The following is a 13,382-nucleotide window of genomic DNA, read 5'->3' on the forward strand; positions in this document are numbered from 1 at the left end:
TGCACCATTGTTTGCTAATATATTTGTGGCATGGTGAGAGCAATTATACATCTATACCCCTGATAACCCTTGGTTATAGGTTGTTCTCTGCCTATAGAGATCTGGTTGAGACATAGGGGCCTATCTATCAAGCTTCGAATGGAGCTTGAGGCCCTGTGTTTCTGGCGAGCCTGCAGGCTCGCCAAAAACAGCAGTTATGAAGCTGCGGTCACAAAGACCGCTGCTCCATAACCTGTCCGCCTGCTCTGAGCAGGCGGACAGACATCGCCGGAAATCAACCCAATCGAGTACGATCGGGTTGATTGACACCCCCCTGCTGGCGGCCGCGAGTCTGCAAGGGGCGGCATTGTACCAGCAGGTCTTGTGAGCTGCTGGTGCAATGCTGAATACGGCGAGCGTATTGCTCTCCGTATTCAGCGAGGTCTGGCGGACCTGATCCGCACTGTCGGATCAGGTCCACCAGATTTTGATAAATTGGGGCCATAGACTGCAGTCTATGAATAAGCGTTGCTAGAGGGCGCAAAACGCATCAGACTGTCCACCATACCTGTCATGTCTGTCTGCCTGTTTTAATGATGTTCCAATGAAATTATTTTTTATTTTACCTATCTGGGTTTGGAGTAGTGCCTGCTGACTTTGCTTTTGCTTATATCTTCTGACAGCCCCCTGATCACATAACATTTTATTTATCTATTGACTTGCATTTAGTATTGTGTTGTGCTAACTCTTAAATAACTCCCCGTGCCTGAACACAGTGTTATCTATATGGCCCACATGAACTTACAGTCTCTTGTTGTGAAAAGCAATTAAAAAAGCATGTGATAAGAGGCAGCCTTCAAGGGCTTAGAAATTAGCACTTGAGTCTACCAAAGTTTAATTTCAACTAAGAATACCAAGAGAATAAAGCATATTTGATGATAAAAGTAAATTGGAAAGCTGATTAAAATTACAAGTCCTATCTGAATAATAAAAGTTTAATTTGACTAGACTGTCCCTTTAATTTAGGGGCTCCCTGTACCTATACACCTGGCCAATTTATTAGGAGAATGTACTGTAAATATTTTTTCCTTAAAGGGACAGTATACTATAAAATAGTTTTTCCCTTAACGTGTTTCCACTTTTTTTACCAGCTGCAGAGTATAAAATGTATACGATTTGCTTTTTTAAGGCTTATTTGTGTATAAGAATTAGTTGATTTTGTGTTTTGAAGCCACAATCTAATAAAATGGGTTTGTAGGTATAATCAGATCTCATTACTGTATCACATTGTATACATATATCTGCTTCTTTATCTTATATCTGTCCATAAACCAATCAGCAGTACTTGGAGAGAACAATGCAAAACTAACATTTTATTACCTTATCACTTCTATAACTCACTGGAAGTGTAATTTCTTATACTGGCTGTGTTTATACAGCTTGGCCTTGAGGCCAAAAACTTTAAGGATGGGTGGGGATACCACAGGCTAAATAATCTATTTCAAATGCCAATATAAGGGTAATGGAAATACTCGTAAACAATTTAATACACTCCAGGAGGTAAAAGTGGATCATTGGGAACAAATTAAATGGGTGAACATTTTGGAGTAAACTGTCCCTTTAATGTGTCTACAAAGCATTGTTATACCAGCTGCAGAATATAAAATGTATGATAAATTGCTTATTTAGGTTTATTTGTTGTATATGAAATAGCTAACTTGTTTTTTGAAACCCAACCTATTAAAATAATTTGAGCTTGCAGAGAAATCAGATTTCCTTATTTTATCAATTTCTGTACACTTCCATGCTTTTTATTTTATCTGTATACCAAATGCAAATACTTAAAGGGACACTAAACCCAATTTTTTTCTTTCGCGATTCAGATAGAGCATGCATTTTTAAGAAACTTTCTAATTTACTCCTATTATCAATTTTCTTCGTTCTCTTGCTACCTTTATTTGAAAAAGAAGACATCTAAGCTTTTTTCTTGGTTTAGACTCTGGACAGCACTTTTTTTTGGTGGATGAATTTATCCACCAATCAGCAAGGACAACCCAGGTTGTTAACCAAAAATGGTCCGGCATCTAAACTTACATTCTCGCATTTCAAATAAAGATACCAAGAGAATAAAGAAAATGTGATAATAGGAGTAAATTAGAAAGTTGCTTAAAATTTCATGCTCTATCTGAATCACTAAAGAAAAATTTGGGGTTCAGTGTACTTTAAAAAGAACAATTTAAAATTAACATTTTATAACTTCTCTATCTCACACTCCACTGGGGGTGCAATTTCTTCTGCTGGCTTTGTTTACAAAGCTTTTCTATAGCCAATACTTAAAAGGGACAGTCAACACCAGAGTTTTTGTTGTTTAAAAAGAAAGATAATCCCTTTATTACCCATTCCCCAGTTTTGCATCACCAACACAGTTATAATAATACACGTTTAACCTCAGTAATTACCTTGTATCTAAGCCTCTGCAGACTGCCCCCTTATTTCAGTTATTTTGACTGACATGCATTTTAGCCAATCAGTGCTCACTCCTAGGTCACTTCACGTGCATGAGCTCAATAATATCTATATGAAACACATGAACTAATGCCCTCTAGTGGTCAAAATGCATTCAGATTAGAGGCAGTCTTCAAAATCTAAGAAATTAGCATATGAACCTCCTAGGTTTAGATTACAACTAAGAATAACAAGAGAACAAATCAAAATTGGTGATAAAAGTAAAATGGGAAGTTGTTTAAAATTACATGTTCAAAAAAATTTCAGGATTTAATTAGGACTTGACTCTCCCTTTAAAGGGACATGATACCCAAATGTTGAAGCAGTTGAAAGTGATGCAGCATAGCTGTAAAAAGCCGATTAGAAAATATCACCTGAATATCTCTATGTAAAAAAATGAAGATAATTCCTAAATATGCACAACCCACTGTAATCAGTATGCTAGTCCCAGGACTTGTAAGGAGTGTGCATCTGGCATGTGCAGGCACAGTCATGCTATTTTCTTATTCAGTTTAAGGAAGTTTACTATGAAATGTTCAGCTTCTTACAGTTATGCTGCATCCCTTTAAAGTGAGTTAGCATATACGTATTATGTCCATTTAAAGGACTACAGTAGATTTGCATAATCAACACATACATGATAAAAAGACAATGTACAAACACTTAGGTCCTGATATAGACCCAACCGCTCAGGTGAGATTTTCTAAAATGATCCTCCAGCACTGCAAGTGACATTTCTTGTTGCTTTACTTCTCCAAGGGGAGTTCCCTGCATTTCTGTATGTGAAAGAGACAAGCTCAGTGCAATATAGCACTGCATAACATGACAGTTCTGCTGCATTTACACTTTGTGCTTTTTATTTTATATCACTGTACACTTCAGATTACATTTTATTACATTTAAACTTTGCACTTTCTATTTTGTATTTTATTTTGTATTTTATTTTGTGTACAGCAGTGCATTTAGAATTGTGATTTTGCAAATTGTGATTATAGGGCAGACTTCACAGAGGCAGCACTTGGAAATCCCAGAGATACTACTTCTCTGTTAGTTAAAAAAAAAGGTCTATTGTGAATTTTGAGCAAACTTCACCTGGTGAGACAAATCAGTGAGAACAGCTTGTTTAAATGTTTAGAAAATGTCACAAGACTTGTGAGAGAGTTTCAGACAAACCCTGGGAACTCCCTTGTTCAGCTCAGGGAACTGCCTTCTCCCTCGCACTTTCTGAAAGTGTCAGTTTTAGTTTGCAATGCAGCAATTTAAAGGTGCATTGTAATTTGTACATATAAACAGAAATATACAAAGTATGATCCTACTTTGTTAAAGTAACTCAGAAGTGTAACAAAACTCTCATATCATACAGGGCTGTATTGCACTGGGCTTGTCTCTCCTTCATATACAGAAATGAGAAATATCTTGCAGTGCTGGAGAGTTTTGAATATTCAGTGAGTTCGACCCCATATGAAGTTTGAACTGCAATTTCTCTCAAAGCTGGAGAAACTCAGAATATCAGGGCCTTAGTCTGAACTTCAAATGAGTAGTAGATATTTTTCTGACAAATTACAAAGTTATGTCTATTTCCACTCCCCTGTATCATGTGAGAGACATCAGCCAATCACAAATGTATATACGTATATTTTGTGAATTCTTGAACATGCTCAGTAGGAGCTGGTGACTCAAAAAGTGTAAACATAAAAATAATGTGCATGTTTTGTTAATGGAAGTAAATTGGAAAGTTGTTTAAAACTGCACGCTCCATCTGTCCCTTTAAAAACAGAATATTTCAATATAGGCAGGGATACCACCAGCAAAAATCAGCTCTTTCAAATGCTGATATAAAGGTAAATTAACTAAAAAAAAACAAACAAAAAAACACCACAGGTTAAATGGATCCTAGAGAATAAATTAAAGGAAAGAAAGATTTAGGGTACACTGTCCCTTTAAATTCTACTTTAATTATCACCTGACTATAATGCCCTCAAAAAGAAGGGTTTAGCAACTTCAAAAGTCTTTGGGTATATTTATATAACTTTTATCTGCACATAGGAGCTACCATCTATAAACATATACTAAAATAAATGCACATTTTATTTACACAAGGTGATAACTAATATTCTAACCTATATTGAAATACCAGATCCCCCTCTAGTGATAATAAACACATTAGGCCATCTTGTAAACAAGCTTCAGATGCAGAGGGGACCTTAAACAGATCCAAAAGCATGAACTCAAAGGAAGACATATAATCATCATCAGCACTCTAGGTTTTGTACAGAAAAAGACTATGAGTCACCCTATGTACTTACTAGGTTTAACTCTGATTTCTTCTAATATGGATTTTCTGATGCGTAATAAGATGTGATTTCTGAATAAAACATTTCCCACATTCAGAACATGAAAATGCTTTCTCTCCTGTATGAATTTTCTGATGAGTAATAAGGGATGATTTCAGAGTAAAACATTTCCCACATTCAGAACATGAAAATGCTTTCTCTCCTGTATGAATTTTATAATGAGTAATAAGGGATGATTTCAGAGTAAAACATATCCCACATTCAGAACATGAAAATCCTCTCTCTCCTGTATGAATTTGATGATGATATTTAAGAGAAGATTTTAAGATAAAACATTTTCCACATTCAGAACAAGAAAATGGTTTCTCACATGTATGAATTTTCTGATGAGTAATAAGATTTGATTTTAGAGTAAAACATTTCCCACAGTGAGAACATGAAAATGCTTTCTCAGCTGTATGAATTTTCTGATGATTATTAAGCGTTGCTTTCCGGGTAAAACCTTTCCCACAGTGAGAACATGAAAATGCTTTCTCTCCTGTATGACATTTCTGATGGTCAATGAGATATGATTTATTGGTAAAAGATTTTCCACATTCAGAACATGAAAATATTTTTTCACCTGTGTGAATTTTCTGATGAGTAATCAGAGTTGATTTCAGAGTAAAACTTTTCCCACATTCAGAACATAAAAATGCTTTATCTCCTGCATGAATTTTCTGATGATTATTAAGATTTGATTTATGGATAAAACATTTTCCACATTCAGAGCATGAAAATGATTGTCTTCCTGTATGAATTTTCTCATGAGTAATAAGGATTGATTTTCGGGCAAAACATTTCCCACATTCAGAACATGAAAATCCTTTCTCTCCTGTATGATTTATAAGATGATATTTAAGAGATGATTTCCAGGTAAAACATTTCCCACATTCAGAACATGAAAATGGTTTCTCACCTGTATGAATTTTCTGATGATGAATAAGATTTGATTTCAGAGTAAAACATTTCCCACAATGAGAACATGAAAATGCTTTCTTTCCTGTATGCATTTTCTGATGACCAATGAGAGATGATGTCTTAGTAAAACATTTTCCACATTCAGAACATACATTTTCTACATGGCTTTTTATATCCTGAAGAAGGTTGAAAGATGCATCTGCATTCTGACTGTAACTAGGATTTTTGTAGTTTGTGAAGCTCCCTGAAATATAATAGAAATAATGCTATTTATTAATGCCATACCTATTTTATGTTTAAAACATTTCAACCGTTCTGAATAAGTGTCTACTACAAGAGAAGGGGGCCAGCTATGACCCTACACCTTTCCCCAGCCCCCATGGGCATTTAGTAGATACTACAGAATATTTTTTTAGACTCCCCGGCATCACATACATGTCAGTCACTGAAATAAATATGAATTATTTAGTAATGTTTTTTTTACCTATTATTTTTCTTTAATATATTTAACATTTAAAATTCACAGACAAGTTTACAAATACAGGTGGCCCTCGTTTTACAACGGTTCAATTTACACCGTTTCAGAATAACAACCTTTTTTTTTTCCAGTCATGTGACTGCTATTGAAAAGCATTGCATTTATTAAAATAGCCAGTAGGTGGAGCTGTCCGCTTTTGTTGCAGCAAAGCCAAGCAAGCTGAAATTAATCAGTTTAACCAGACCTGAGATATCGAGCAGATTTCAAAGGAACAAGATCTTCCTGTCTATAAATCAGTCCAGATTGGAATGCATAGAAAGAACTGTTTGCAGAAAAATGCAAGTGAAGTCTGTGCTGTGTGATTATTTTATTAGGTTTATAATGCTGTTTAGCAAATGTTTTTGTTCATTTAACTTAGTTTAATTATATATTCTGTGATTATTTTATTAGGTTTATAATGCTGTTTGGCATTTAAAGTCTTTATATATATATATATATATATATATATTCACATATACACGTTACTATGTTACTTATGACAATTTTGAGAGGGGCCTGGAACCTAACTCCCTCACTTCCCATTGACTTACATTATAAACTGGGTTTCAATTTACAACGGTTTCGATTTACAACCATTCCTTCTGGAACCTATCCCCGGCGTAAACTGAGGGCTACCTGTACAATTATTCAATTTCAAAACTACTCTTTATAACTTGGTTTTGTTCACAAAGCATTCAGCATTAGTTGTTTGTTCCAGAATGTTACATTTATACTGCATATTCTTCACCTGTAATGAAGACTTTATTCACATAATTTCATATTAAAAAGTACATTTATGTTTAAAAACACTATATGGTGAACATATGCAAGTAAATATATCTGAAATTAATTCTGCTAATAAGTTCTATGAAGATTAATTGAAAAATAAATATTTCAAAGTGTTGTATACAGTTCTGGAAAACAATTACTTTAGTAAAAAAAAAAAAACACTTTACAACTATTGTTTGTGTGCACAAATGTTGCTTTAGATTTTTTCCCCAGTCATAATGCCTCCTTTATTGACTTTGTAAAGCTTGTTTTCTCTTCATTGCATGTTGTACCCCTCTCTAGAACAAAAACAGAATTTATGCTTACCTGATAAATTACTTTCTCTTGCGGTATATCCAGTCCACAGATTCATCCTTTACTTGTGGGATATTCTCATTCCCTACAGGAAGTGGCAAAGAGAGCACACAGCAAAGCTGTCCATATAGCTCCTCCTCTAGCTCCACCCCCCAGTCATTCGACCAAAGGTTAGGAAGAAAAAGGAGAAACCATAGGGTGCAGTGGTGACTGTAGTTTAAACAATTTTTTTTTTACCTGACTTAAATGCCAGGGTGGGCCGTGGACTGGATACACTGCAAGAGAAAGAAATTTATTTAAATCTGTTCAACAGAAGCCTCATTTTTGAAAGCCCATGTGGAAGCCACTGCTCTGGTAGAATGAGCAGTAATTCTTTCAGGAGGCTGCTGGCCAGCAGTCTCATAGGCCAAACGGATGATGCTTTTCAGCCAAAAGGAAAGAGAGGTAGCAGTCGCTTTCTGACCTCTCCTCTTACCAGAATAGATAACAAACAAGGAAGATGTTTGTCTGAAATCCTTAGTTGCTTGTAAATAGAACTTTAAAGCACAAACTACATCAAGATTGTGTAGTAGACGTTCCTTCTTTGAAGATGGATTAGGACACAGAGAAGGAACAACTATTTCCTGGTTAATATTCTTGTTAGAAACAACTTTAGGAAGAAAACCAGGCTTGGTACGCAAAACTACCTTATCTGCGTGGAACACCAGGTAAGGTGAATCACACTGTAAGGCAGATAACTCTGAAACTCTTCAAGCAGAAGAGATAGCTACCAAAAACAAAACTTTCCAAGATAACAACTTAATATCTATGGAATGTAAAGGTTCAAACGGAACCTCTTGAAGAACTGAAAGAACTAGATTTAGACTCCATGGCGGAGCCACAGGTTTATAGACAGGCTTGATTCTGACTAAAGCCTGAGCAAACGCTTGAACGTCTACCAGACGCTTGTGTAAAAGAATAGACAGAGCAGATATTTGTCCTTTTAAGGAACTAGCTGACAATCCTTCTTGGAGAAAGGACAATATCCTGGGAATCCTAATTTTACTCCATGAGTAACCCTTGGATTCACACCAACAAAGATATTTCCGCCATATCTTATGGTAGATTTTCCTGGTGACAGGCTTTCTAGCCTGAATCAGAGTATCTATAACTGACTCAGAGAAACCACGCTTTGATAGAATTAAGCGTTCAATCTCCAAGCAGTCAGACGTAGAGAAACTAGATTTGGATGCTTGAAAGGACCCTGTATTAGAAGATCCTGCCTCATTGGCAGTGTCCATGGTGGGACAGATGACATGTCCACTAGGTCTACATACCAAGTCCTGCGTCGCCACGCAGGCGCTATCAGAATCACTGAAGCCTTCTCCTGTTTGATTCTGGCGACCAGACGAGGGAGGAGAGGAAACGGTGGAAAAACATAAGCCAGATTGAAGGACCAAGGCGCTGCTAGAGCATCTATCAATAACGCCTTGGGGTCCCGGGACCTTGACCCGTAGAGAGGAAGTTTGGCGTTCTGACGGGACGCCATCAGATCCAACTCTGGAGTGCCCCATAGCGGAGTCAGCTGGGCAAATACCTCCGGGTGGAGTTCCCACTCCCCCGGGTGAAAAGTCTGACGACTTAGAAAATCCGCCTCCCAGTTGTCTACTCCTGGGATGTGAATTGCTGAGAGATGGCAGGAGTGATCCTCCGCCCACCTGATTATTTTGGTTACTTCCGTCATCGCTAGGGAACTCTTTGTTCCCCCCTGATGATTGACGTAAGCTACAGTCGTGATGTTGTCCGACTGAAATCTGATAAATTTGGCCGCAGCTAGTTGAGGCCATGCCTAAAGAGCGTTGAATATCGCCCTCAGTTCCAGAATGTTTATCGGGAGAAGAGTTTCTTCCCGAGACCATAAGCCCTAAGCTTTCAGGGAGTCCCAGACCGCACCCCAGCCTAACAGACTGGCATCAGTCGTTACAATGATCCACTCTGGTCTGCGGAAACATATTCCCTGAGACAGGTGATCCCGAGACAACCACCAGAGAAGAGAATCTCTGGTCTCCTGGTCCAACTGAATTTGAGGAGTCAAATCTGCATAATCCCCATTTCACTGTTTGAGCATGCATAGTTGCAGTGGTCTGAGGTGTATCCGAGCAAAAGGGACTATGTCCATTGCCGCTACCATTAGTCCGATTGTCTCCATGCACTGAGCTACAGATGGCCGAGGAATGGAATGAAGAGCTCGGCAAGTAGTTAAGAGTTTTAACTTTCTGACCTCCGTCAGAAATATTTTCATTTCTACCGAGTCTATCAGGGTTCCTAGGAATGGAACTCTTGTGAGGGGGGAGAGAGAACTCTTTTTTACGTTCACCTTCCACCCGTGAGACCTCAGAAAGGCCAATACGATCTCCATGTGAGACTTGGTTCTTTGGAAGTCGACGCCTGAATTAAGATGTTGTCTAAGTAAGGCACCACTGCTATGCCCCGCGGTCTTAGCACCACCAGGAGGGACCCTAGCACCTTTGTGAAAATCCTGGGAGCAGTGGCCAACCCGAAAGGAAGAGCCACAAACTGATAATGCTTGTCCAGAAAGGCGAACCTGAGAAACTGGGGATGATCTTTGTGGATAGGAATATGCAGATACGCATCCTTTAGATCCACAGTAGTCATATATTGACCCTCCTGGATCATTGGTAAGATTGTCCGAATGGTCTCCATCTTGAATGATGGGACTCTGAGGAATTTGTTTAGAATTTTGAGATCCAGGATTGGTCTGAAAGTTCCTTCTTTTTTGGGAACCACAAACAGGTTTGAGTAAAACCCCAGTCCTTGTTCTGCAATTGGAACTGGGTGGATCACTCCCATTGTAAGTAGATCTTTGACACAGCGTAAAAACGCCTCTTTCTTTGTCTGGTCTGTAGACAGACGAGAAATGTGGAACCTTCCCCTTGGAGGGGAAGCCTTGAATTCTAGAAGATATCCCTGGGTAACAATCTCTAATGCCCAGGGATCGTGAACATCTCTTGCCCAGGCCAGAGCGAAGAGAGAGAGTCTGCCCCCTACTAGATCCGGTCCCCGATCGGGGGCTATCCCTTCATGCTGTCTTGGTAGCAGCTGCAGGCTTTTTGGCCTGTTTACCCTTGTTCCAGCCCTGGTAAGGCTTCCAGGTTGCCTTGGGCTGTGAAGCGTTACCCTCTTGCTTTGCAGCTGTAGAGGCTGAAGCGGGACCGCTCCTGAAGTTACGAAAGGAACGAAAATTAGCTTTGTTTCTAGCCTTAAAGGGCTTGTCCTGAGGGAGAGCATGGCCCTTTCCCCCGGTGATTTCTGAAATAATCTCTTTCAATTCTGGCCTGAAAAGGGTCTTTCCCTTGAAAGGGATATTTAATCATTTGGATTTTGACGACACATCGGCTAACCATGACTTGAGCCAAAGCGCTCTGCGTGCCATAATGGCGAAACCTGATTTTTTTGCCGCTAACTTAGCTAATTGCGAAGCGGCATCTGTGATAAAAGAATTAGCCAGCTTTAGAGCCTTCATTCTATCCATAATTTCGTCATACGAGGTCTCCGTCTGGAGCGACTCCTCCAGCGCCTCAAACCAGAAAGCAGCTGCAGTAGTTACAGGAATAATGCAGGCAATAGGTAGGAGAAGGAAACCTTGTTGAACATAAATTTTCTTAAGTAAACCTTCTAACTTTTTATCCATAGGATCTTTAAAAGCACAACTGTCTTCAATTGGTATGGTTGTGCGCTAAGCAAGTGAAGAAACAGCCCCCTCTACCTTAGGGACCGTCTGCCACGAGTCCCGCCTGGGGTCAGTTATGGGGAACATTTTCTTAAAAATAGGGGGGGGGGGGGAAACAAAAGGGACACCTGGTCTATCCCACTCCCTAGTAACAATATCCGCAACCCTTTTAGGGATCAGAAACGCATCAGTGTATACAGGGAACTCTAGGTACTTGTCCATTTTACACAATTTCTCTGGGACCACCATAGGGTCACAATCATCCAGAGTGGCTAATACCTCCCTGAGCAATACGCGGAGGTGTTCCAGTTTAAATTTAAACGCTAATGAATCTGACTCTGCCTGATGAGAAACTTTTCCTGAGTCGGAAATTTCTCCCTCAGACATCAAATCCCTCACCCCCACTTTGGAGTGTTGTGAGGGTACATCAGATAAGGCTACCAAAGCTTCAGACTGCTCATAATCTGTTCTTAAAACAGAGCTATCGCGCTTTGCAGGAAAAACTGGCAGTTTGGATAGAAAGGCCGCAAGGGAATTATCCATGACTGTCGCTAGTTGTTGCAATGTAATAGGGGCAGACGCACTAGAGGTACTAGGCATCGCTTGAGCGGGCGTAACTGGTTGTGACACATGGGGAGAGGTAGGCGGACTATCCTCATTACCTTCAGTCTGAGAATCATCTAGGGCCACACTTTTAAGTGCAACAATATGATCATTAAAGTGTATAGACATATTAGTGCAATTGGGACACATTCTGAGAGGGGGTTCCACCATGGCTTCTAAACACATTGAACAAGGATTTTCCTTAGTGTCAGACATGTTTAACAGACTAGTAGTATACACAAGCAGGCTTGGAAAACACTTTAATCAAATAAAAAACACAATTTGAAAAAATGTTACTGTGCCTTTAAGAAATAAAAAGAGCACACAATTTTGCAAAACAGTGAAAAATGCACCAATCCTTTTCACAGTATGTACCTAAGGCTTTAATATGATTGCACCACAAGTTTCAGAACGATTAACCCCTTAATGCCCAAACCGGAGCAGCCTAAAGCCAACAACCGGTTAATTAACTACAGCACCTTGCCACAGCTTATTGCTGTGGCCCTACCTGTCCTTAGGGATCAGTTTTGGGGGAATAAAGCTTCTTTTAGGCCCTCAATCAGCAGCTGGACCCTCCATGTGAAGCAGCATGAACAGTCTTTCAATTCTAACTGCGCATCTGAGGCGCAAAATTAGGCCCCTCCCACTCCAGAGTTGTGAGGCCTACAAAAATCACTTCTAAATTACTAAATTTATGCCATGTGGATAATAACCCCAGTAACACTCCAAAGTGCTTTAAAAAGTGTCTCCAACGAGTATTTCTTAAATAAATAGATTGCCCTGCATTAGTGTCAACCAGCCTATTTAGCCCTGTTATGTAAGCATTCAATTCTATACTAAGTCCCAGAACATAGCTTACCCTCCCCACATGGGGATCTTGTCAGTCTTCTAGCATTATCTCAGTCTTGTCTAGAAATAAATGACTGAACATACCTCATTGCAGTCAAGCCTGCAAACTGTTCCCCCCAACTGAAGTTTTCTGGTACTCCTCAGTCCTGTGTGGGAACAGCAGTGGATTTTAGTTACAACATGCTAAAATCATTTTCCTCTCAGCAGAATTCTTCATCACTTTTCTGCTAGAGAGTAAAGAGTACAAACCGGTACCATTTAAAAATAACAAACTCTTGATTGAAGATATAAAACTACAATTCTAACACCACATTCACTTTACCCTCCCGTAGAGAGACCCTAGTGCTTAGAGCCGGCAAAGAGAATGACTGGGGGGTAGAGCTAGAGGGGGAGCTATATGGACAGCTTTGCTGTGTGCTCTCTTTGCCACTTCCTGTAGGGAATGAGAATATCCCACAAGTAAAGGATGAATCCGTGGACTGGACACACCTTGCAAGAGAAATATGGATTTCAGATAAATGTACGTTTTCAAAGATTGTAAGCAATTATTCTTACAGGGCTTTAAAACTGCACTAAAATTAAAAATTGGAACTGACTTAAGGGTTAAGTAATCCTGCAGACATTGTCTCCTTATCAGACTAAATATAAATGACGCAGGGCTGTACTGAAGGGCTGACACATGTGTTCAAAACAAAAAGATGCAACACAAAAGTTCAAGATCCACTAATTTGTAGTGGCCACATGATGACTTAAAGGACCACTAAACCCAAAATCTTTCTTTCGTGATTCAGATAGAGAATACAAATTTAAACAACATAACAATTTACTTCTATTGTTTATTTTGCTTCATTATTTAGATATC

General features: G+C 39.0%; 1 protein-coding gene across 1 annotated transcript in view; it reads right to left on the reverse strand.

The window, feature by feature from the left end:
- Positions 1-1,939: 1,939 nt before the first annotated feature.
- LOC128657169 (gastrula zinc finger protein XlCGF26.1-like) overlaps positions 1,940-13,382 on the reverse strand; it is a 31,991-nt gene continuing 20,548 nt past the window's right edge. Inside the window, exon 9 of the mRNA XM_053711410.1 lies at positions 1,940-5,982. Within this exon, the coding sequence (XP_053567385.1) occupies positions 4,796-5,982 (1,187 nt within the window). The 3' untranslated portion in view covers positions 1,940-4,795. The remainder of the gene's footprint in view (positions 5,983-13,382) is intronic.

Source organism: Bombina bombina, chromosome 4 (genome assembly GCF_027579735.1).
Source record: "Bombina bombina isolate aBomBom1 chromosome 4, aBomBom1.pri, whole genome shotgun sequence".
Lineage (NCBI taxonomy): Eukaryota > Metazoa > Chordata > Amphibia > Anura > Bombinatoridae > Bombina > Bombina bombina.